The sequence below is a fragment of the Mustela putorius genome, unplaced genomic scaffold (genome assembly GCF_011764305.1).
Source record: "Mustela putorius furo isolate JIRA1106 unplaced genomic scaffold, ASM1176430v1.1 tig00000179_pilon_pilon_pilon, whole genome shotgun sequence".
Classification (NCBI taxonomy): Eukaryota; Metazoa; Chordata; class Mammalia; order Carnivora; family Mustelidae; genus Mustela; species Mustela putorius.
The window spans coordinates 11836512-11859824 of NW_025421305.1; the positions used below are offsets into that span (position 1 = coordinate 11836512).

Below are 23313 nucleotides of genomic sequence, written 5' to 3' on the forward strand. Positions count from 1 at the left end.
TCCCTTTCCCTGTGTCCTCTCCCCACTTTCATGAACGCTCTCTCTCTCTAAATAAATAACATCTTTTAAACAATAAAAAAATTAAAAAGCTAACAGTCAGAAAAATAACATATTTTTACTAATTGCCTACCAATTTCAGTATTTTCCCAGTATATTTTGTTGCTATATATATGTGTGTGTGTGTATATATACATATATATATGTATACACACACACACATATATATTTTTTTTATTGGCCACCTCTTCATCTGCAGATATTTACAAAAATATATGGGCCATCTGATTACTCTTAAAAAAAGCAAAAGATCTGTCAGTGCTGGACTCTCATGCCAGGATTGGCACAAAATGGCTTTGTAACATAATTTTATAAAGAGCTTCATTCATCTAAGAAGTGGATAACTTTTCCACAGACTAGATTCTGGCTCCACTAATTTTATACCTTGTTTCTTTTCCACCACCTACATATTCTAATGTTGGGCACTCAAAGGTTCTAGCATATCACCTCTGACTTTTCATCTTTAAATCACACATCACCATTCCAGATGAATCATGCAGTGGGTGGTAGAAGAACTTCTGGAAGTTATTCTTATGCCAGCATCCCACTAAACACACATTGTATGTACCCCCGAGTCGGCTTCTTTCTATGGTGCTTGGATTCTACAAATGTCTATAGTCACTCCGGTGCCACCCAATTTTAGAAGATGAGTGACAGAAAGGAAATCAAAGTGGAAAGAGACAGTATCTTATCTGAACTGATAAGATACAATATCTTATTTTTGCAAATTTTATAAAAACAGTTGGACTTTGGGGAGCATGTGGCTGGCTCAGTCGGTAGAGCATATAACTCTTGATTTCAGGGTTATAAGTTCGAGCCCCAAATTGGGTACAGAGATTACTTTGAAATAAATTTTTTTTAAAAATGTGGGACTTGGAAGGAGCCTATATGCAAAAGAAGATTCCTAAATGTTCTTGATAAACCAGAAGACCTGACAGTATTGGACCCACATTCCCTAGGGACCACAGTCTACTGGAAGTAGGTGGTAAAAGCACTTTTCAACCAGGACACGTGCTCTCCATTTTGCCAGAGTCTCTCTGCAGCCTGCTCCCCTCAGACCTGTGACCCATCAGTATCTGTAGCTATCTGAATTCGCTGCTGTGCCAAACATCACACCTGAGTCCAACCGGCTTACTACCTCTGGCTTACAGGGGCCTCTCCATGAAGGTTGTCCCACCCTGACTGGGATTAGAATTGGTAGAATAGATGAGCCAAAATAGTTAATCCACCAAAAACGTCCACCTTGATTCAAATTGGAGATGAACCCAGAATTCTCCATTACAATTAAACACAATGTGCTGAGTGCTTGGAAACAGCGGTTTCATGACAGCACTCCAGTGTGTATCTAGGGGTGCAATGATGTGTTCTGACTAAGGAAGATAAGTGGGCACTCTGGGAAAATGACATTGATCTAGATCTTTCAAGATGGGGAGTTGGCCAAGTAGAGGATGGAAGAGGAAGCATTCCAGGAGACAAACACAAGGGGATGGATGCAGGAAAGTGGAAGGTATGTTGAGGGCTCAGTGTATGCGGTTCAGTGTGGGACAAGCCAGGGAAGGCTGGGTTGAGGAAGGTGAACATTTCATGTCAGCTACCAGAAACCATCAAGGGTAAAATGTTAATGATGTATCATTTGTTAATGTGGTAACCTTCTGGGAAGGCTTACATTTTTTAAAAGGCCTTTTGAAGCCCCAAAAATTTGACACGAAGGCAGTCCTTTTTATTTTTTTAATTTTTGATTATGGAAAATTCAATAATACGATGAAACTTTATGGCACCCATCCCCCAGCCTCAGGAATTACCTACCAGCTCATTGCTGATCTGGGTTTATCATTATCACCATCCATTTCTCCCCTGCTCTGTAATGTTCTCTGAAAGATTAGGACTCAAAAAAGAAAAATTCCATTATATCATCTATGTCATCATTTTTTCTTACAATTACTTTCAATCAGGACCTAAATAAGGTCCATAAATTGCAATGAGCTGATCTGTCTTTTTCATCTCTTCATCTATAGTTCGCCTCTTTCTTTTTTCTTTCAATTTGTTTTAAAAAGACAGTTATTTGAGGTACCTAAATACTAATATAAGTAGTACTATTATAATATAATTATATATTATATATTTTATTATAATTATTATAATATAAGTAGTACTCTGCCTACCTGTGATCTCTGTTTGTCAAATAAATAAAATACTTTAAAAAAAAATGTGGAAGTAGCTATCAGCTCCCAGATTACAGGTTAGCCTAAGAAGAAAGCTTCCATATCCCCCTGCACTGCACCCCCCCCCCATTATTTTGTTTTTTTATTTAATAGCAGCCTGGACTTAAATCTGAATATAGTACAAGGTTCTGGGAGCACTCTAGAAGTCTGAAACCAATAGTGCTGTCATCAAACTGCCACTCTAAATCCTGCTTACCATGGTTGCTCACGCTCTTTTCATACCTCTGTGCCTGGGCAACCACGAGTTTCTTAATAGCCAACTTTTTTTTTTTAATGATTTATTTATTTATTTGACAGAGAGCACAAACAGGTGGAATTCCAGGCAGAGGGAGGAGCAGTCTCCCGAAAGAGCAGGGGGAGCCTGACGTGGGTAATAGCCAACTTTTAATTAGTGCACGTGTCTGCTCTTTTTCCCAATAATCTCACCAAAACTATCAGAGAAAAATCTTGCCTCGTATTGTTCTGACTCTGGTGCAGTTCTGCCCTAACTATCTATAGTAAAGGGATGATTTTCTTTTAATTTCAATCTGTTGTGGACTGGCAACTTTTGTAAACTACAATAAACATGAATTACTAGAGAAGGGAACTAGGAAATCTAAAGGAAAAACACTCCCATGTTTCATTTCATATACTCTTCACTTCTGACACTTAAAGTCACCAAATGTGGGTAGGTTTTTCTAATCCCCAAGCAAGTCTGTGACGCCAGCTGCGTGTCCTACAATTTAACCAAATTCTGACAAGATCTCCGCGGAGACATCAGAGACCACAGGTGAAGGAATAGTCCTACAGGACTGCCCCCTCCCTCCTACTTCAGATGCCAATCACTGTCCGGGCTACCTGTGCTTCTAGACTTTGGAGATTCCCACGCCCCCTCCTCTGGTTTGATTAATTTGCTAGAGCAGCTCATGGACCTCAGGAAAACATTTTACTTACTAGATGACCAGTTTGCCATGAAAGGAGAGGACTCAGGAACAGCCAGATGGAAGAGATGCACAGGGCAAGGTATGGGGAGGGTTTACAGAGCTCCCGTGCCCTCTCCCACCTTGTCACCCTCCCAGCACACAGATGTGTTCCCAACCCGGAAGCTCTCTGAACCTAGAAGCTTCATTACATAAGCCTCATTAACTAAATCACTGACCATTGGTAACTGAACTCAACCTCCAGCCCCTTGCCCCTCCCAGAGGGTTATGAGACTGAACCTTCCAAACCTTTAATCATGTGATTGATTCCCTTGGCAACCCGCCCCTATACTGTGGGACTTTCCAAAAGTCACTCTGTTAACATAAATCAGATATGGTTGAAAGGGACTAGTTAAATACAAAAAACACATTTCATTTTATCTTCTGGAGCTATTTCAAGAGCTGGGAACAAAAGAGTCCCTTATAATTCTTATCGGTTAGGAAATTATAAAGGTTTAAAGTGTTACGTGCTGGGAACCCAGGATAAAGACAAAAATATCTATTCTTTTTTTAAGTTATTTTTTTTAAGGTTGTATTTATTCATTTGACAGAGATCACAAGTAGGCAGAGAGGCAGGCAGAGAGGAGGAAGCAGGCTCCCTGCTGAGCAGAGAGCCGGATGCGGGGTTCAATCCCAAGACCCTGGGATCATGACCTGAGAGGAAGGCAGAGGCTTTAACCCACTGAGCCACCCAGGCGCCCCTCTTTTTTTTTTAAGTTTTATTTAAGTAATCTCTACACCCAACATGGGGATCCAACAGAGTCAAGAGATCAAGAGTCACATACTCTTCCGACCAAGACAGCCAGGTGCCACGCGCCCCCACTACTTCCCCGCTTTTTAAAAACATCTGTTTCCTATTACAAACCATATATCACAGAAAAGAAACCCAAAAATATACATACTACAGTTCTAAACTCTTGTTTATTGGATTTTAAATTATATTTGTATACACAACAAACAAAATTACTGTTAAACTGCCTTTAAAGGTTTTTAAATCCTTTTAAGTTAGCTAAACAATGTGGCCCGTAGACCAAGTAGGCTCTAATACCTTAGCAGCCTATGTGAGTGAAGTGAAACCCACCACCTGTCCAGGCCTCCAGGCTAGGAAACCAAAACCTAAAGCTAACCAATCACGAACAACCGCCGAGGCTTTCCCTGAAAACTCCGAAGCTACAGCCAATCAAAAAATTTCCTTGCTTCGCTTCCACCTTGCCATAGAAACGTCTTTCCCTGAGCTCCTGATGGTGGAATGCTCCCAACCACTTCCAGTTTGGCAGTGCCCAAGTCATTTCTTGCTCAAATAGACTCCAAAATGTCTCTTTCTATGCTTTGGTTTATCTTTTATTAACTCTCAGTTGCTCCCCCCAGGCTGTGGACCAGAGGTTGAGTAACTGCGCTCCAGGCAATACTGGCCTGAATGTGACCTAGTTTTGAATACTGAACACTGTGATCCAAGAGGTTCACCCTTTCTTTTCAAAATCCTACAACATGCCTTAGCCTGTCTTTCAAAAACCTTCACGGTGTGCCCCAAATGTACTTTTAAAACACCAAATTTTACTGAGATATAATTTATACACAAGGAACGGAATCCTTTTAGGGTGTACAATTTGATGAAGGTTGATGGATGTGTATACCCTTGAAACCACAACCAGGATACAAAGCGTCTCTGTTACTTCAAAGAGATGCCTTGTGTCCCCTTGTAGTCCATTTGGCCCCAGTTCCACCACCAAATTCACACTGCTTCTGTCACTAGAGATTCGTTTTGCATTTCCCTCTCATTCATTGTAATGATTCTGAAATTCGTCCACGCTGAGGACATATCTGGAATTTTTTTCCTTTATAACTGCAGTGTGGTGCTCTACTTGGACCCTACTGTTGTTTCTAGTTTGGGGTCACTGTGGATAAGGCTACTGTGAACATTTGTGTATTGGCCTGTGAATGGACATAAGTTTCATTTCTCTTGGGTAGATACCTAGGCGTGGAATGACTGGGCTGTACAACAGGTCAGTGTTGAACTCCACACCCATTTTTCTCACTATTTCAATTTCCTACCATTCCTCCTACCCACCTTGGAGCCAAACAGAATCACTTTCTTTTTCTCAGACGTGTTCCAAGATCTGCCTCGGCACCTTTCTTCAGGTTAATCCTATATCTTGGAACAGCCCTTTCGAGATCATTCCATCTACCTTAGCTGGGTTCAAGCACTAACTTCACAAAGGCCTCTTTCTTCCTCTCTATTAGAAGTGACTGCACCCCCTTGGAAAGCTCACAGAGCTACATCCTTCTTTTCATCTTAGAGCTTGTCCCCTCTACTAGATCCTAAGTGTCCTTGATGGCAGGGTTCAGTTTGGAGGCTCCCCCCCTCCACAGGGCCTGTTCAGTTCTTTGCATTGGGTAGGCACTCAGTAAATGTCTGTTGAATTAAGGAACATAATTTGTAAAGCAGGGAAAGGCCAGAGTATATGTGTTTGAGAAAAGGGAATAGGTAAATTACTTGGAGAGAAGAAAGCTAATGGTGGTTACAGTAGCTCCTTTGCAACAGCTTTATTTGAAAACAGACTAAGAACTCACTTTAGGTGATGTGAGGTGTTATTCAAAGGATGGTAAGATATCCTGGTTCTCTGAACCCCAAAATAGCCCTCCTCCAATTGACCCGTTTGCGTATCTGAAATTCCATCATGAAATATTCACTTTTCTCTAGGAATTGAGTATCAACAATTGGTAAGATCACAAAAAAAAGAGACAACCAGGTGTTAAGTACCTCCTGATGGAAGAACACAATAGCACCTACAAAATGGTCTTGTGAAAAAAATCAAACCTGAATCTAGTCAAAGAGCAATGATCGAAGTACCACCACTCCAGGGACAGGATGTATTAAACTCCATTAGGGTGATGCCATCACCCAAATCCTGACTGGGGGTGGAGGTAGCGGCGGGTGGGGGGTGATCTCTAAAGAACAAATTACTGTCTTTTTTTTTTTTTAAGATTTTATTTATTTATTTGACAGAGATCACAAGTAGGCAGAGAGGCAGGCAGAGAGAGGGGGGGAAGCAGGCTCCTCCTTGAGCAGAGAGCCCGATACAGGGCTTGATCCCAGGACCCTGAGATCATGACCTGAGCCGAAGGCAGAGGCTTAACCCGGTGAGCCACCCAGGTGCCCCTACTTTCACATTTTTAAAAGGGAAAATTTTAATTTTATTTTACACATAAGGGAAATGTTGTAAAGACGTCTAAAAAAGAAAAGTAAAAGTCTAATATTACAAGACACTAGAAGGAAATGTCCCTGTGTAGTAACTCCCATATGGGGTGGGTGACAGAGTTGGGCTTCGAACCTAACCACGCACCATGCTGTTACAGAATAACATACAAGCTCCTTCTGGGCCTCCTTGCCTGACACAGCCGTACACAGCCTGCTGTGACGAGGGAGACACATCAAGAAATAGGGATAGAAACATACCAAAAATTGTCTTTTAAATGGAAGGAGCACAGTACCTACTTGGGGGCTCATGATGACTCTGCAGGTCTCCACCTGGCCAGAGCCCAGGGGGGCAGCCAAGGAAACTCCCAAGATTGGGACGCACATTAAATGAAACAAATTATATTAAAATGTTTCCACCTATAAAATGGGGTATAAACAGAAGGAAAGTATTCAGATTTTCCTAACCCCAGAAGTTTCTGTGTGCACTATTTTTCCATGATGGCTCTCCCCAGGGTTACTGGCAGGGCCTCAACACACGGCCATAGGCTAACAAGGTGGGCTGTTCACCTTCCTGCCATGAAACAGGAACAGAGGGGAGCTGACAGGAGCCGCAGGTGTGCTTTGGCCTCCTGACATCTTGTGTGTGAACAGGCCTCCCTGGTGGCAGCAACAGCTACGTGGTGCCCAGATTACACTGAAGATCACCCCTGAGAAGCAAGCCCCCAAGACCCAACATCTGACTAACGGGAAATCCAGAAAGTCAGAACTGAGAAGATGGAAGGAAAACACATAAGTGTGTATATGTGTATACAGACATTTCAAGAAAATTTCCAAGAAATGAAAACCACGTTTCCAAGTTGAAATGACTCACCAAGTGTCTCACAGGAAATGTTTAAAGACACACTAGCAAAGAACAGCATTATGAACTCAGAACATCAGAAACAAAGAAGATTCTAAAAACTTACAGAAAGGGAAAAAAAAAAACAAAAACAAAAACGTCACCATGCAAAGAACTGACAAACTTCCCAATAGCAAGTGGGAAAAAAAAAATCAAGTGGAAGCTAGAAGAGAATGGATTTTTGGATGTCTAAATTTGACGGGTAATTATTCTTAATCTAGAAGTCCATACTTAGCCAAATTATCAAACATGTGCAAAAGGAAAATAAGGATATTTCATGCAAGCAAAGTCTCAAAAAAAAATTTATCTTCTCAGTAAGCTATTAGAGAGCTGCTCTACCAAGACAGAAATTTGGGATTTACTTAAGTGGTGAAGGGAATTCCAGACTGAGGAGAGAAGCTCCATGTGACCAGAGGGCCGCAAGATGGCGAAGGCATCCGTGAGGAAGCGCTTCAAGAAAATTGAAAGTCGGTCCAATAGATTCCTGGAACACTTGAAGTTTTGAAAGAAAATTTACATTTTGCAATGTTGTGATTTTTAAGACACATATATTTGGTCTTTTTCCCTGTTTCTGGCAGGGCTCCTAAAATCTCTGGGATTTCCTGTGATGACAGCAATAAAAGGTGTCTTGCGTTTTGAGGTGACTCTTGGAAAGCCACAAAGGGTAAAGGCCGATTGCCAGTGGAGCCAAAGGTGTGATTAAAGGGTTAGAACTTTCAGTCTTACCCTACTCCTTCCTGGAGAGGAGGGTCCGGAGATTGAGTCTGGCCAATCACCAATGGCCAATGATTGAATCAAGCATGCCTAGGAATTGTAGCCTCTATAAAAACTCAAAAGGACAGGGTTCAGAGAGCTTCTAGGTTGGGAATACATCTACATGCTGGGAGTGTGACAAGCTTGGAGAGGGTACAGGAGCTCTGTACCCCCTCCCCATACCTTGGCCTATGCATCTCTTCCATCTGGCTGTACCTGAGTCCTCTCCTTTCATGGAAAACTGGTCATCTAGCAAGTAAAATGTTTTCCTGAGGTCCATGAGCCACACTAGCAAATTAATCCAACCTGAGGAGGGGGCATGGGAATCTCCGATTTCTGGAAGAACAGGTAACGTGGACATGTGGTTGCTATCTGAGGGGGGCAGTCCAGTAGGACAGATTCCTTCAGCTATGGACTCTGATGCTGTCTCCGGGGAGATAGTGTCAGAACTGAGTTAAATTGTAGAACCAGCTGCTTGGTGTGGGGGAACTTCCCCATGTTGGAATTAGGAGAATTGTTGTATCTTCTACAGAGTTTAGGGGATGAATTAATGAGCACCTAGAAAACTAAGCAGTAGGGAATGAGTGAACTCCAGCAAAAAATGTAAAACAATCAAAAATAGAAATTGTAAACTGTACAGTTCAATTTGGAAAAAATACAAAGCCATACCATAGTGATTAGCTTAAACTGGGAGGTAACTATATGGGATGTTACAGAAAGAGAAGTGACAGGGCTCAGGGGAGAGGAGATGGGAGTTACCAGCACCAAGATAGCATAATCATCTCCATAGAGAAAGTCAGATGGTAATTTCTAAACTCTGAAACTGAAAAAAACAAGAATAGTTGGGGCAAGTTATTTAGAAATAAGGATTAAAAAAAATAGGAAAACAGCAAATATCCAGAATGTGTCTTGGGAGAGTAAAAAATAGCCTGGCAGGAATGAGGTAGGGCAAGGGGCCAAGGTTCTCACCCTAATCCCTAAATTCAGTGCTTTAGACTAGGATATGAAATGTTTTCAAAAAAGTATATCCAGGGGGGCACCTGGGTGGCTCAGTGGGTTAAGGCCTTTGCCTTCGGCTCAGGTCATGATCCCAGGGTCCTGGGATCGAGCCCCACATCGGGCTCTCTGCTCTGCGGGGAGCCTGCTTCCTCCTCTCTCTCTCTCTGCCTGCCTCTCTGCCTACTTGTGATCTCTGTCAAGTAAATAAATAAAATCTTTAAAAAAAAAAAAAGTATATCCAGGGTAAACTGAGTAGTGTGTTTAGGAATCCCACCATTCCTTTAAGTCTGTGACCCGTACACCTCGAGCACCTACGTGCTAAGGGGCAGGCCCCGTTCTGAACATTCAGGATACATCACTGAGCGTCAGAGGTAAGCCCTTTAGGAGCTTGGGTGGGACACAGATGATAAGCCAATAAGCTAGTAACATCTTATCACGTTAGATGGTGGGAAGCACCATGGAGAACAGAAGCGAAGGGGGTTGGGTGGTGGGGGTGTGGGTTTTGAGCGCATGGCTAGAAAAGGCCGCTGATTTGGACAAGATGGCTTTGAGCAGACCTGGTTGTCAGAGCGAGCCACAGGCTATCCAGGGACAGCACTGGGGCTGCTTAGGGCTTCCAGATTAAATGCAGGTGTAGGAAGGGACTTCGAAACAGGCAACCCCCAGGGCTAGAAACTACTCCGCAAAACCACAGGTTAGGGATCAGGAAAGCTATGCAGTAGTCGGCAGTCTTGCACAACTCTCACAACCCCATAAACCAGAGGGTTTAGTAACTGCCTTAGAAAATGAAGCCTCCACATTGCTCTTGGGATGCTAAAATCAGCTGCTCTCACATTCACACCCAGCCTTCCTCTTCTGTAGCGCAGAGTGGAACAGTTTGCACATTACTTAACCAGTTTTCAAAAGCTTAGTCACTTTTGCTTTTAATAGATGCCGGCAGTTGGTATTTACCATCCTGCTGGTATGATGGCAGTCACCAAGGGTAGCGACACCCAGCCTGTGTTCCACCTGACAAAACCCATCCATGTGAATTGCTGACTCGACAGGGGACACTTCAGAAGGATGGAATGCTAGGAAAGTGATGGGGAGAAACACGGACTGCGGCCCCCCAATGGGCATTTACTTAGCTTCCAGTTTTTTTTTTTTTAATTTTATTTATTTATTTGACAGAGATCACAAGCAGAGAGAAAGGGGGGGCATGCCCCCCGCTGAGTAGAGAGCCCGATGTGGGACTCCGAGATCATGCCCTGAGTGGAAGGCAGAGGCTTAACCCACTGAGCCACCCAGGCACCCCAGCTTCCAGTGTTTTACTTGCCATCTGTTGATACGCATTATTCCACCTCAAGGTGGCCAGAAGAGGTGTCCGTGCACAGTAGCAATCTTCCTCCTTTCACTTGCCGATCCCCCACCCCCAAGGCTGACGATCAGTTTGGCTATTTGACCTAAAGGAGAAATTAGCAGTTCTTGAGGGAAAACATCTAAATGCCCTTAAGAAAAAGGAAAAGGGCCCCTGGATGGCTCAGTCGTTAAGCATCCACCTTCTGCTCAAGTCATGATCCCTGGGATGGAGCCCGACGGAGGGCACCTTATTCTGTAGGAAGCCTGTTTCTCCCTCTCCCACTCTCCCTGCTTGTTCCCTCGTCACTGTCAAGTAAATAAAACCTTAAGGGAGGGGGGCACATACATAGGTGTTTTGAATACTTGTCCTCAAAACACCTTTCTCTATTTACCAGCTCTCTACCACTCGGTAGAGCGATTTTACTGTCCTATGCTCTAGGTGAGGTCATGTGCAAGTAGCAAAAGAAACTACAACTTACCTGCTATCTTTACATAAGAAAATCACCAAGTATGAAACTAGACTTCCGGCATCAAACTGTTGGAAACTCGGGACTGGATGTTTAGTAACCCTACAGTACAACAGTGCTCTTGCACTCTTGGCTAACCAACTGTGGTCTGTGTCCTCCCCACAAAGAGGACCCCTCTCATCAGTCACCTGATGCCTGAAGTCTCATTTCTTCACCTCAAACTGTGACGCATTCATGCAAAAGCACTCTGGAAGGTATTCCCCCATCCCCATGCTTCCTGCTTCACCGCTAGCTGGTACTGAGTGTATATGAACAAAGGGAGAAGTCAAATGTATCCTGGAGATGGAGGAGAGGCATCAGTAATTGAAGGAAACCTCACTGAACAAGTCATTACTTTGAAGACTCTTCCCCTAGGCTCATAGCTGACATTTTCCTACTTAATTGTATGGACTCCTATTCAAACCACATCCACTCAGAAATTCTCATGGTCCAGTGTGGGGAGGAATCTTGTATGCCAGTTACCAGGCTGTTAGAGGAAACCATGTGTAATACTACAAATCCACAATCTACACCCTCTCAGAATGTGTATTAGAATGTTCCAGTAGAAAAATATGCCCCACAAAAAACAAAAAAACAAAACAAAACAAAAAACCCTGCTTTGGACTGTCAACATTATGATCAGACACACCATTGCTGCACTAAGGGGTGAACTTGGAGGAATTCAGTGGGATAAACAGAAACTACCATCGTTATGATTTTTAACTTTATCTGCAAACTCCCCACAGTAGAAAAATCTGTATGTAACTTTCTACTCCGACCAGAAGCCTCTCGGACAGCATATTAACACATACTTTGTATGTTGTATACTGTAGTCTTACAATAAAGCTAAAGAGATACTGTAAAATACACTTAGAGTACTGTAAAAAAAAAATCCATGTTTAAAGTTTAGTTCAAAGCCATGTTGTTCAGGGGTCAACTGGACTGACATTTCACAGGCAGTATGCTGCCTGTAGCTCTTCCTTTGAGCCCATCTCAGTCAGGCTTTCTTCCCTTACTATTCATACACACACTTGTCAAGTTTGCCTTCTTGGTCCTCATCTTGGCTAGTTTGCAACAGGTAGCCCTGAAACTGTCCACTTGACTTCCAGACCACTCCTGCGATCTTGCTACTACAGGGACAGCTCCTCTGAATCATTTTGCCAGTTCATTATGCTGAGCATCCCAAGTTTTAGATCACAGGGCTAAGTCTGTCCTTTCTAGGTGATCTCACCCCGTGTTTTGACTTCAATGTCATGCACTGAGATTTTCCCAGTAGTCTTTAAAATCTTTAGACCTCTCCTCCCAAGTAAAATAGTCAACTGCTCAACTAGTTCATTAGGTCAGATCATGTCACCCTTCAGCTCAAAACCCTTTTATGGCCTTCCTGCAGGCCTTGGTTTCTGCTTTTCCTGGATTTTCTCTTCTATGTCTTAACCCTTTGTCATTTAGGGTCCAGCAAACCAGCCACCTTGTCACCAGAACGTGCCAACACACTCCACTTCAGACCCTGCATTTGCTCTTCTTTGCCTGAACTGTTCAGCCCCCAGATACCCGCACAGCCTATTTGCTTTCCTACTCAAATCACATTTTAAAGGCCTTCCCAGACAACCCCATCAAAGTCCTTTTACAATTTTCTCCAAACTCGTTTAACAAAGCCTAGGGCTTTAAGGGCACCAAGAAAACTTTTCTCAAGCTCAGCACTCACAAGGACATAAAATGACATGCCCACAAAGTTCACATCACCTGTTACTCTTGCACAAAGTATCTTAACCAGACTCTTAACTGGGAATAACTATGAACACTGAAAATAAGCATTCCTAGGCTGGACTGACCTGGACTCTTCACTTCCTACAAAGCCTCTGCGCCTTTTCCACAGCTAGCTCACTGAAATCAGTGTCCTGATTTCAGCCTAGATGGTACAAGACCTCGCACACAATCAGGTGGTCAAGTTCATAGCACTGACCACTGCCCAAAAACTCTTTCCCCACTAATGTTTCGGAGGGCCAAGTGGCCTAGATCAGTAACTGGAGCTTTTCTATTGTAGTGTCAGATCAGGATGCTTAAAATCGCCACCAGCTTTAGGACTGGTTTCCAGTATTTGGGTTTGCTTCCAATCATCACCAGGGGGCGCTATCAACCTTAATGTGTCTCAGGTTCTGAACCACATTGTGAACTCTGAAACCCCCGGGGCAAATTCCAGATGGCTAAGTCACTGGATTCGCCCTGGGTTCAAGCGTCATAGGACCAGCTGAGTCACTGGCTTGCATTTACTTTTAACCCTTACATTTTTCAAAGTGAAATTAATCAAAAGGCAAAGGTCTGGGACATTCTTTTCCAACACTTTCCATGAACTCCAATTTTAGACTTTGGAGTAAACCAGATCCTCATTGTTGACAAGGTTTACTTGAGTTGCAGAAATTTCCCTCCTTTTAGCCTGTACTCCCCCGTTCAATCTTGACTGCCACAATGAGACAGACAGAAAGCGCGAGGATTTTTTTCTTGCATCTCTAGTGGAAACCTTAGCAGCAGACAGAACTGCTCCAGGTCTGTCAAATGGATGCGTTTTCCTTATTCTTTGACTCCCACAACCCTTTCCCATACAATAGGACACAACAACAGCATTTTCCTCAGCCCACGGGCTAGCTCACATTCCAACCAGAGCTTCACCTTTTAAAGCAGGGGCTGGCAAACCTTTCTTGTGAGGGGTCACATGGTTGTTTGATTTGTTAGGACTTAGGATCTGTCACACTCTGCTCTTAACAGTTAAGAGCCAGTCAATACACAAAACACAGGAGCATGGCAGTGTTCAATAAACCTGGACACAAATTTAGGTTTCGTCTTTTTCACATCCCACCACCTATTTTCTTCCAACCATTTAAAAATCTAAGTACCAACTTAAAGTCACAAAAATAGGTGGCAGGACCAACCAGTGTGCCAACCCCATTCCAGGGAGTTTGACATAAGCACTCCAGGAGACTTCTAGGTTTCTCTAGAACTTGGCTCTACTTGACTTATGATAAATAAGATCACACACTTTGCTTCCAAACTGTTATTAGTCTCTTTTTATTCTTTTGGTGATCTCCTCCAGAGTTAACTACTTCCGTTTGTAGGTGATGAAATGTGTAAGGAATCCACTTCAGAATGCTGGCCCAGCTATGAGCATGGTCTTTCCCTTTACTGGAACTCAGAATTAAGACTTTGGATTCTTGTTTTTTATATTCCAGTCCCAGAAGTAGTTCTCACTGTAGAAGTTATCTGCAGGCAGTCTTATGCTTTCTAGCAGTAGTCTACAACCAGGCTCTAGCTTCTCCAGGACACTACACAGGATGGATTTAAATAGGAGTTAAACTAAGAGGCATTCTCCCAAATGAGTTTAAATGCAATTTTATTTTTAGACAACCTACATGACATGTTTTTCTCTTAAAAACAATGCCTCCGCTCCAAATAAATCAGGGTCAAAATAAATGAAGAGCTCAAGATGACATCAGTCCCATTTGTCTAAGTCCTGGTGTTGTGTGGATGAAGAGCAGCAGCCAGTTACGACAACAGGTGATACATCCAAAGTAATGGCCAGATGCATTACTATAAAAACAAGAAAGGCTGTATTAACACATTTATCCAGTATGAATATATTTAACATTTCTATGGTGCAGATGTTTTCCCCTATTCAATCTGGGCTGCCACAGGAGACAGACAGAAAGCGCAGGGATTTTTTTCTCTCGCATCCTAGTGCAAACCAAAAGAACAACAGCCAATTGTTCAAGGTCTATCAGTGGATGCACAACCATCCTTACCAACACAGGGGCAGCACGGTTTTCTAGAAATCTCATTCTGCATCAAGTCCCACTCACTTCTTGTTCTACCAAGAAAAACCACAGATATTCCTGGAATAACTGCCGTAACAAATGATCTGTACCATCCTAAGACACTTCTGACCACCGTTGTCCCTAATCTTACTTAGTGTAGCCTAAAGTTGATCTTATTGCTAATTTATATGGAAGCCTCTGAATGCTGGGATAATGAATGCTTTCATTCCTATATTGCCTCCCAATAATTCCATGCATAGTAGACATTCATTTAATTTTACTGAAGGATTGGGCATATTGGGTAAGCAGCCAGCTCTAACTTTATTTACTAAAAGCTGGTAACATCAAGGCTTTCAATGACCAAAATGAAAAAGATTTCATGCACACACATGCCACTCATGCATGCATGGCAGAATATGAAGAGAAGGGCCATTTCTACGGGGGGAGATCAAACGGTGTTGTTTCTGATCTCCAGCTTACAGATTTGAGCCAGCTACAAGAAAAGCTTTCTGTAAATAAAATTCTAAGTCCTTTTCTGTGTTGTAAAAACCTTTTACATGTGAAACACAACCCTATTAGACTCCCAAAAGGAACAAGAGCAAGAGCTAGACCTACATTTTACAAAGACTGCTAGAAAACCCATTCTAACTATCCCAGGGGCAGGGAACAAGGGCTCACACCAAAAAGGTCTCCATTTTTACATCACTGCTTTCAACCCACGTCCTTATACTTACACATTTCTCCATCTCTAAACCATCCTTAAAGAAAATCATATATGGGGTCACACCATCCTCACGGTAGTCCAGCAGAGCAACCATGCCATCTGGATTCATGTTTTCACCAATAAAGAACTTAGGAAGCAAACAACAAATACCCAGAATTAGACCATTAGATACAAATTGTATCAAAACAAACTACAGTAAAACAATCAAAGGAGGATTCAAAACACCATAATTTAAGAAATTTTCACCGGGTGGGAAAAAAAAATTCCTAATCAAACTTCTGTTCACCAAATGATAACACTGTAACAACTGACCAAAGCACAGGGCATTTCAGAACACTTTTAGACTTTCTGGAAACACAACCCCACATATATGCCATTCCAAACTCTGCTTACATCATCAAGCACAGGGAACATACGAGACAACACATTACAGGGATAAAGTTATATGGCCAGAGGACGTGTGAAAGCTGAAAAAGCAAAGAGCCAGGCTGTAATGAGTTTTTTCTTTACTCCTATAGAGGTTAAGGGAAAGTCACTGAGCTTCCCAATAGAGAAGTGTAGAAAGCTTAGTGCCAATGAGACACTGGAGTTGGAAATGAAAAGAAGACTGGAAGACCCCAGAAGTGATCAACAAGTATTTCTAGACAGGGAGAAATGAAAAATGTCCTCTGGGAAGGGAGTATGGATGGGACTCTGGAATCAAGCATACAAGATCTAGAAACACAGGGAAGGCTACTTTCCACAGCCTAGACTACTGGAATTGAATCTACGAAGTATTTAAACTGCTCAAAAGATCCAGAAGACAGCCAGGTTACATCACTAAGTCAAGTAATTTGTTGCTCTGGCAGCTAAAAATGCACAGTTCTTTGAGACAAACATTTATGGTATTTACCTGGTAGTTTTTGAAATTAGCAAGGATGTGCTTGATTTGTTCTGCAGCCCCTGTCATAAAAGGCTTTACTCTTTCTGGCCTCTGTTCTTCAAGTTTGCCTTTGATGCTAAAACAGTATTTTATTAATAGGTTAAGTACTCAGTTCTCAGCAGAATGATCTTTTTTTTTCCCCAGTAAAAAAAATCCAAACTAAAACAAACAAGCTCTGAAAAGGGCAACTAGCAGTCACTGGGCCAGATTAATATGCCACAATCAAGAAACTAAGAGCTCACAGGATCCAAGTTTCAAGACTGTTTACAATTTTGGATTTCATGTTATTCCCAAAGCACACATCCAAAATACTAACACCACACTTCATGCCACAGTATGTTCACATTAATTTATAGAAAACCAAATATCCTTGTGAGATCACAACAGGAAAGATTAAGGCTTTTCACAAGTACACCTAAGTTTCCTCCAAGTGAGCTTATCCCTGAACCCCACAGGACTCCAGGCAGTAGATGGGCTGCGCGCCAAGTAGCACTTACGATTTCATATAATCTTTGATGTACTTCTTGTAGGCTTCTTTTGTGAAGCTGGTTTCCTGCAAGTGATGGTTCATGACAATATCAACACCAGTGATGACTGTGCTTTCGGTACCTTCGCCCTCCGGGCCTTCAGCGGAGGCATTTCCACCAATGAGCGAGTCATCAATGTTACCCTCTGTCCTACTGACCATCTGCATGAAGAAAAAAAAAAATAGTTCGGCTTCAGACGTTTTGACCTTAGCTTAAAGAATCCCCCAAATCTGTTACCAGCAGTTCACAGATCCATCATCCACCAAAAACTTTTGACTTTTGCCAAAAAGCACTAAAACATTGCCATGGAGAAAAAAACTGAAGTCGTCTGAAAGTCCTGGTACCTCGTACATAACTCAGTAAGAATTCTTTGTTGACCAAAAAGAAAACGGGATCATATACCCCAAGCAAAAGTTCTGTGTGGGCTTTTGGGCTGATGAACAAGTACGTGCAGAGCAAACGCTGAGAGGCTTGGGGCTCCCTAACCCGAGGCTACCTGTCCTGGGCGGCCCGGGAGGAGGATGGGCGCCAAGGCGGCGGACCTATTTCCAGGCTCAGCTCCGCCTCCACTTTTCTAGAAAAACCCGAGCCCGGAAAGAGCGTCTCCTCCGCCAGGAGGCAGCGAAGAGGATTGCACAACTTCGGGCGGGGGAGCGGCGGAAACCCGAGCCGGCCCGGCCTCGCCTCCCCCGCGCCGCGCGGCCCGACCGACTCACCTTCCCCTCCACCTCCAGACACAGCCCGTCCGCGATCTCCCGGATCTTGTAGATGTCGGAGAACATCTCATCATCTGCTCGGGGACACAGACCCGCCCGTCACGGTGCGCCCGGAGGTCTGGAACCGGCGCCGCCATTTCCCGCGCGGGCCGGGCGCACGCGGCCCCCGCTCCTCCCCGGGCGCTCGAGACCCTGAGGCGTGCCCCAGGCACCGACCCCTCCTCGCTCCCGGAAGGGCCGCCAGCGTCCCCTAGGCCCACGACAGCGGCGGCGTCCTTCTTCCCCGCCCCCACCCGCGTCCCCTGCGCGCGGCGGTAGGGGTAGTGCAGTCACGACTCACGGCTGATGAGGTCCCGGTAGATGATCATGACGACGGCTGAAGAGAGACGACGGCGGCACTACCTTAGCAAGAGCCGGGAGCTCTGAGCGAGCGCGGTGCAGCCGGAGCGGCACTCGGGGGGAGGGGGGAGCGGGCGGAAAAGGCCGACTCAGCCGCTCCCCAACCTCATATAGAGGGCACGTCCCCCTACGTCATCGCCCGCTGCGCCTCCGGAAGCGCCGCAAGCGGTGACGTGGCACGCAGAGCCGCGGGAGGTGGAGCCACGGCGCGGGCCGGTGAGGGGAGGCGAGCATCCGGGGACTTGGCCCGGGGGCACAATGCTGTGTTCCGCGGTGCTCGCGGTGGGGTGGCCGCTGGGAGACGGAGAGGAAGGGGTTCTCTGGGCCCTAGTGCGGAGGGTGGGGGAAGCGGGGCAGACTTCCCGTCCCCTCCGCACCCTGCCGGGCTGCCCTGGGAGGTGCTGGGCCTGGGTGGGGCTTCGATGAAATCTCTTCAAGCTTCCGCCGTGCGCCTCGCCTCGCGCAGCTCCCACCCCTTTCTGGGAACAAAAATGTCAACTGCTGTAGAGGACTCCGCGTTTACGGAGGGTCGGGGCCTGGGGCGACGTCGAGGCTGTCCACCAAGATGAGGGTAGGGGACTGCTTTTGGCCTCGCTCTGGGCTCTCAGGAGGCCTCGGAGAACTTGGCGGCGTTTGGCCCAGACGCTGCCGCAGCTGTAGTTATCGGACGCGTTCGTGGGGCAGAGCCGAGACCCGGGACGGTCGTCGCGCCGCCCTCTGGGACTAGTCGTGGGGGGGCGCAAGGTCTGTGGGCAGGAGGTAAGGTGTCCCTAGAGTTTGCACAGCTTTTCCATCTCCTGTTGGGTTCCGTATAGAGCTTGGCGATTCCTCAGGCAAACATCCTAAGAACTTCCTTTTCTGTTTTGCACTTGAATTATGGCCTCTGTTTGACCAAAAAAAAAAAGATACTGTCACTTTAAGATGACATTGAAATTATATCCTAAGTGCTAGAGAGTTAAACAACAATAGGGAGCTTCCTACCTGCTCAAATGTTATGTGGACTTCAGACCCAGTTACTGGGTCCAAAACAAACACTCAAGGAAACAGTTTGCCTTTTTGTGTGAAACCGGAGAGCTTGTTAGATTGTACGAATATTTTTTATGCTCTGCGGGGTCCCTAGCACCGGGTTTTGCACGGATCTCGCAATCGTAAACAAGTTAAAAGCAGTCCTATCCTCACACAGTTTTGTTGTAGGAAATCAAAGAATCAGGCAATTATAATACATCCAGCATTCCCCACCTCCCAATCCAATAGTGAAGCGTTCTGCACAGTAAGAGCAGCTCACGAAAGAGGAGAGCACAAAACTGCATTGAGATGATGGAGAAGTCAAAACGGAAAAGAGCCAGGGAATAAGATGTGGTCGGGGGCTGCACTGTACACCCCAGAGGACCACCCCCCTCCCCGTGACTGGGAGTAAGCTAAAAAATGGCATGAAGGGAATTTGAAAACAAATGGACATCTTCTGACAGAATGTCTGTGAAGGATCTCTCAAACCTCTTGGTTATTTCTGGAATATATGAGTGGGACAGGTTATCCCAGGCAGATCTTCAATTCTCTTCCTTAGCTTTAACATTTTCAAATTTTTTAGAAAGATTTCCATTTACTGATACCATATCCCTAAACTGCTCCCTCCACTCTTCTCCAGTTTTATGTTCCATTAAAAACATTTTTTTTCAAGGGTGCCTGGGTGGTTCAGTGGGTTAAGTCTCTGCCTTCGGCTCTGGTCACGATCTCGGGGTCTTGGGGTCCTGGGATTGAGCCCTGCATCGGGCTCTCAGCGGGGATCCTGCTTCCCCTTCTCTCTCTGCCTGCCTCTCTGCCTATTTGAGATCTCTGTCTGTCAAATAAATAAATAAAACCTTAAAAAAAAAAAACATTTTTCAGGTTTTATAAAAGCTACAGTGAAAAAAATGAGTACTGAGTTAGAGTCAAAGGAGCTTAGGTTGAAATCTTGGCTTTCTCTGTTACTGGTCCTGCAACCTTGGGAAAGCCAGCCTCTCTGAGCCTAAGCATAACATGGAGCTTCTGTGAGTTAAAAGGTTTGGGGGTTATTAAATAAGACAATGAAAAAAATGCTTGTTGTCCTCAGTAGGTTGATAATAAATATTGGTTGAATTTGGATGCGTAATTCTTTCCAAATCTTACTACTTTTTCCCCCAAATTTTATTAATTTGCAAAAATTCCTGAAACGATTTCATTGGTCCTCTAATTATATTATTTGGAAATATTCAGGGATTTAGTGGATATGTGTTGTATTAAAGACATTCTGTTTAATCACAACACTAATTGTTCATTGAAAAAATTTAACTTGCCATGAGATTCCTATCTTGGGTTTCTTTGATAGCTCACAGTAATTCAGAAACTAGAAATCCTAAAAAAAAAAAAAAAAAAAAAAAACTAAGGAAAAGCTGATTTGAGCTTAAGGATATTTTGTAAGCTCCACCTCTCATCTAAAAAATTTGTGTGGGGGTTGGGGGGACGCATCTGGGTGGCTCAGTTGGTTAAGTGTCTGCCTTTGGCACAGGTCATGATCCCAGGGTGCTGAAATCCTGGGCTCCCTGCTCAGCAGGGATTCTGCCTCCCACCCCACCCCCTCACTGTTTCCCCCTACTTTTGCTTTTTGTCTCTCTCTCTCTCTCAAATAGATGAATAAAATCTTAAAGAAATTTTAAAATAAATAAATAAAACTGTGCCAGGGCAATCCTGTTGGGACCCATCTCACTCTTGAGAGCTTTTTCTGTATCTTCGCTTAATAAACTTCTATCATTTACTTGCTCAAAAAATAATTAAATACACAAATAAATATTTTTTTTAAAAGTATGTGCTGTATCTTAATACCTACTTAGAACACCAGCAATGCAAATAAGGAAAATTATTGCCTAATTGCAAGCCACTGAAATTGGAAGGATCTGGGCTTTACCTAACTAATTTGCTTTTACTTTGGCATCACTTGAAGGCTGGACACCCAGGGTGGAACCCAACACAGGACTTGAACTCATAATCTTGAGATGAAGACAACCGAGATCAAAAGTCGGATGCTTAACTGAGTCACCGAGGCACCCCTGAAATTTTTATAACATTTATTTCTTTAAATGATTTTATTCTGTGATTTCTAACAAAATCTAAGATTGTCCTAAATTTCACAGCTGAATATTACTTGGTATCTCTTGCAATTAAAGAGGTCTCAAAAACGATGTCTTTTGGCCTCTGCACACAAGTCCTCACATGAGAAAAGCACCTCAGAAGATTCCCCCTTTTATCACTTTGGGATTGACTGCAATAGCTTAAACACATACAGTTTCTTTTGTTCTCTCATATAAATGAAATTCAGGGATATGCAGTCCACACTCATGGTAGCTTCATGGGCATCAGGGACCTAGGATTTTCCTTTCTTCACCACTTACATGGTCTGCAATAGAGGCTGGAACTCTAACCATCACATCCAACTCGCAGGCTGCAAGAAAAGGGGAAGGACAAAAGAGGAACGTTCCAGAAATTCTAGAAGTCCTAAAAGAGGACTTGGTCCACTTCCTTTGACCTCAGACTTTTCTAGTTGGGTTCTCCTTCCCAGCTTGTCTCGGCTCAGGCAGAAGAGCCTGAAGGCAAAGCGTCCCCAGAGAGCAATCAAAACTACCCCCTCAAGCAATAAGGACTGCCCTGAGCCAGCAAGACACCACCCTTGACTGACTCCAACACAGTAATAGGTTTGACCTTCACTGCCCACGTGCCCTTACCCACCCACCTTTGCCCCGCATTTTGCTTATATATACCTGGAAGTATGTGCAGCACTTTGGACACCTTCTCTGAGACCCTAGTCTTCTGTCTTCCCGGTATCAACCTCACTGAAATTCCTTGTCTCCCCACCACACGTCTCTATGCCTTTGGATTTTGTCTGCGGTGAATGGCGGAACCTGGACTGTTTGGAACCCCCAGAGCCAGGTGCTCTTGTACCTCTGGCTACAATCCCACTGAACAATTACATTGATGCATCTAGTTTCAGTAAAGGCCGCAAAATAGTCTTCCAGGTCATGGTTCATTGCCACCCTAATTAAAATCCGGATTTTCTTTAGGAAGAATACAGGCAGCTAGTAGTCCTTGCTGTACTCATTGTGCCAAAAGTCTGGTTCTCAGACATTTTTTACTTTTACTCACTGGGGGTCAGGGAAACATTAGTATTTTCCAAACTCATATGAGACTGATTTGCAAAACAAGAATACCATTAATGCAGAATGAGAATTCCTAGTTGCTTACATATAGTGTAGACAGGTTGCAGAAAATGTAGTTTACTTAAGAGGGAATTGGGCCAGGAGGTTAGAATGAGGTTTATGATGGTGACAGTGGTGACAGAAGGTGATTTAGGAATGAGCCAGTCCAGTTGGATATTCCTGGTGTGTGGTCTGAATCCCTTCATTCTGTCTGTTAGTGAATTCCCTTGCTCCTTTTATCCAGACTTTTAACACTCTGCTAACAATTACTATAGTCAAGTTACAGGGCAAATTCTTCCTTTAGAGCAGAGCTGTTCAAAAGAGCTTACTTTTATCATGGTAATGTTCTGTATCTGCTCTAATACCATAGCCACTAGGCCACAAGTGGCTATGGCGTACCTGAAATGTGGCTAGTATGGCAATGGAACTGAGTATATACTTCTATTTCATTTTAATTCGTTTAAATTTGACTATTCAGAGCCCTATGAGTGGGGGACTTTGTTAATTGCTGTACCTCAGGAGTCAGAACAGGGCGGGACTCAGTAATTGTTGATAAATGAATGGATGGAAAGAGTTCTCATTTCTCTTCATTAAATTAAGCCAAATCCCATCTCAGTTAATAGGTTTCAGCATATATTCAAGACCTGGTATAAGAGTGCTTTTCAAACTGAGAACTGAAAAACAACTTAGTAAATAATTAATTAAAAATGAAACAATAGGGACGCCTGGGTGGCTCAGTTGGTTAAGCAGCTGCCTTCGGCTCAGGTCATGATCCCAGCGTCCTGGGATCGAGTCCCACATCGGGCTCCTTGCTCCGCAGGGAGCCTGCTTCTCCCTCTGACTCTGCCTTCCACTCTGTCTGCCTGTGCTCGCTCTCACTCTCTCTTACAAATAAATAAATAAAATCTTTAAAAAAAAAAAAAAAAAAAAAAAATGAAACAATAAAAAAATGGAATCACATGTAGTAAAGGTAAATATTGTTTCATGAAACTTATGTTTTAGATTTACACATGTATGTATGTACCAGATCCCAACATAAGATATATTTCTTCATGTGGATCTAGTTCAAAAAGGTTTGAAAGT

General features: G+C 43.8%; 1 protein-coding gene and 2 non-coding genes across 4 annotated transcripts; all 3 read right to left on the bottom strand.

The window, feature by feature from the left end:
• Positions 1-13363: 13363 nt before the first annotated feature.
• On the bottom strand, positions 13364-13494 carry LOC123391133. The gene has a single exon (XR_006605745.1). It is a non-coding gene; the product is annotated as a small nucleolar RNA SNORA31 (small nucleolar RNA).
• Positions 13495-14299: 805 nt separating this feature from the next.
• Positions 14300-18130, bottom strand: TPT1 (tumor protein, translationally-controlled 1). 2 transcript variants are annotated; one of them, XM_045076653.1, is made up of 7 exons: positions 17967-18130; positions 17627-17700; positions 16881-17071; positions 16354-16459; positions 15472-15588; positions 14726-14790; positions 14300-14513 (listed from the first exon to the last, which is right to left on the bottom strand). In XM_045076653.1, the coding sequence occupies exons 1-6, from the start codon at positions 17992-17994 to the stop codon at positions 14779-14781; spliced, it is 528 nt and encodes a 175-aa protein (XP_044932588.1). In that variant the 5' UTR covers positions 17995-18130; the 3' UTR covers positions 14300-14513; positions 14726-14778. The 2 variants fall into 2 exon arrangements, with proteins under 2 accessions (XP_044932588.1, XP_004759288.1); XM_004759231.3 differs by lacking the exon at positions 14726-14790 and having other exon boundaries at positions 17967-18127.
• On the bottom strand, positions 14583-14713 carry LOC123391132. Its single transcript, XR_006605744.1, has one exon. It is a non-coding gene; the product is annotated as a small nucleolar RNA SNORA31 (small nucleolar RNA).
• Positions 18131-23313: the final 5183 nt, after the last annotated feature.

Excerpts from the sequence above, each read along its gene's own strand:
- TPT1 (XM_045076653.1), bottom strand. The coding sequence starts at position 17,994 with ATGATCATCTACCGGGACCTCATCAGCC. Across the intron at positions 17,701-17,966 it reads CTACCGGGACCTCATCAGCC|ATGATGAGATGTTCTCCGAC; the intron begins GTGAGTCGTGAC and ends GTCCCCGAGCAG. Across the intron at positions 15,589-16,353 it reads CTAATTTCAAAAACTACCAG|TTCTTTATTGGTGAAAACAT; the intron begins GTAAATACCATA and ends TTGCTTCCTAAG.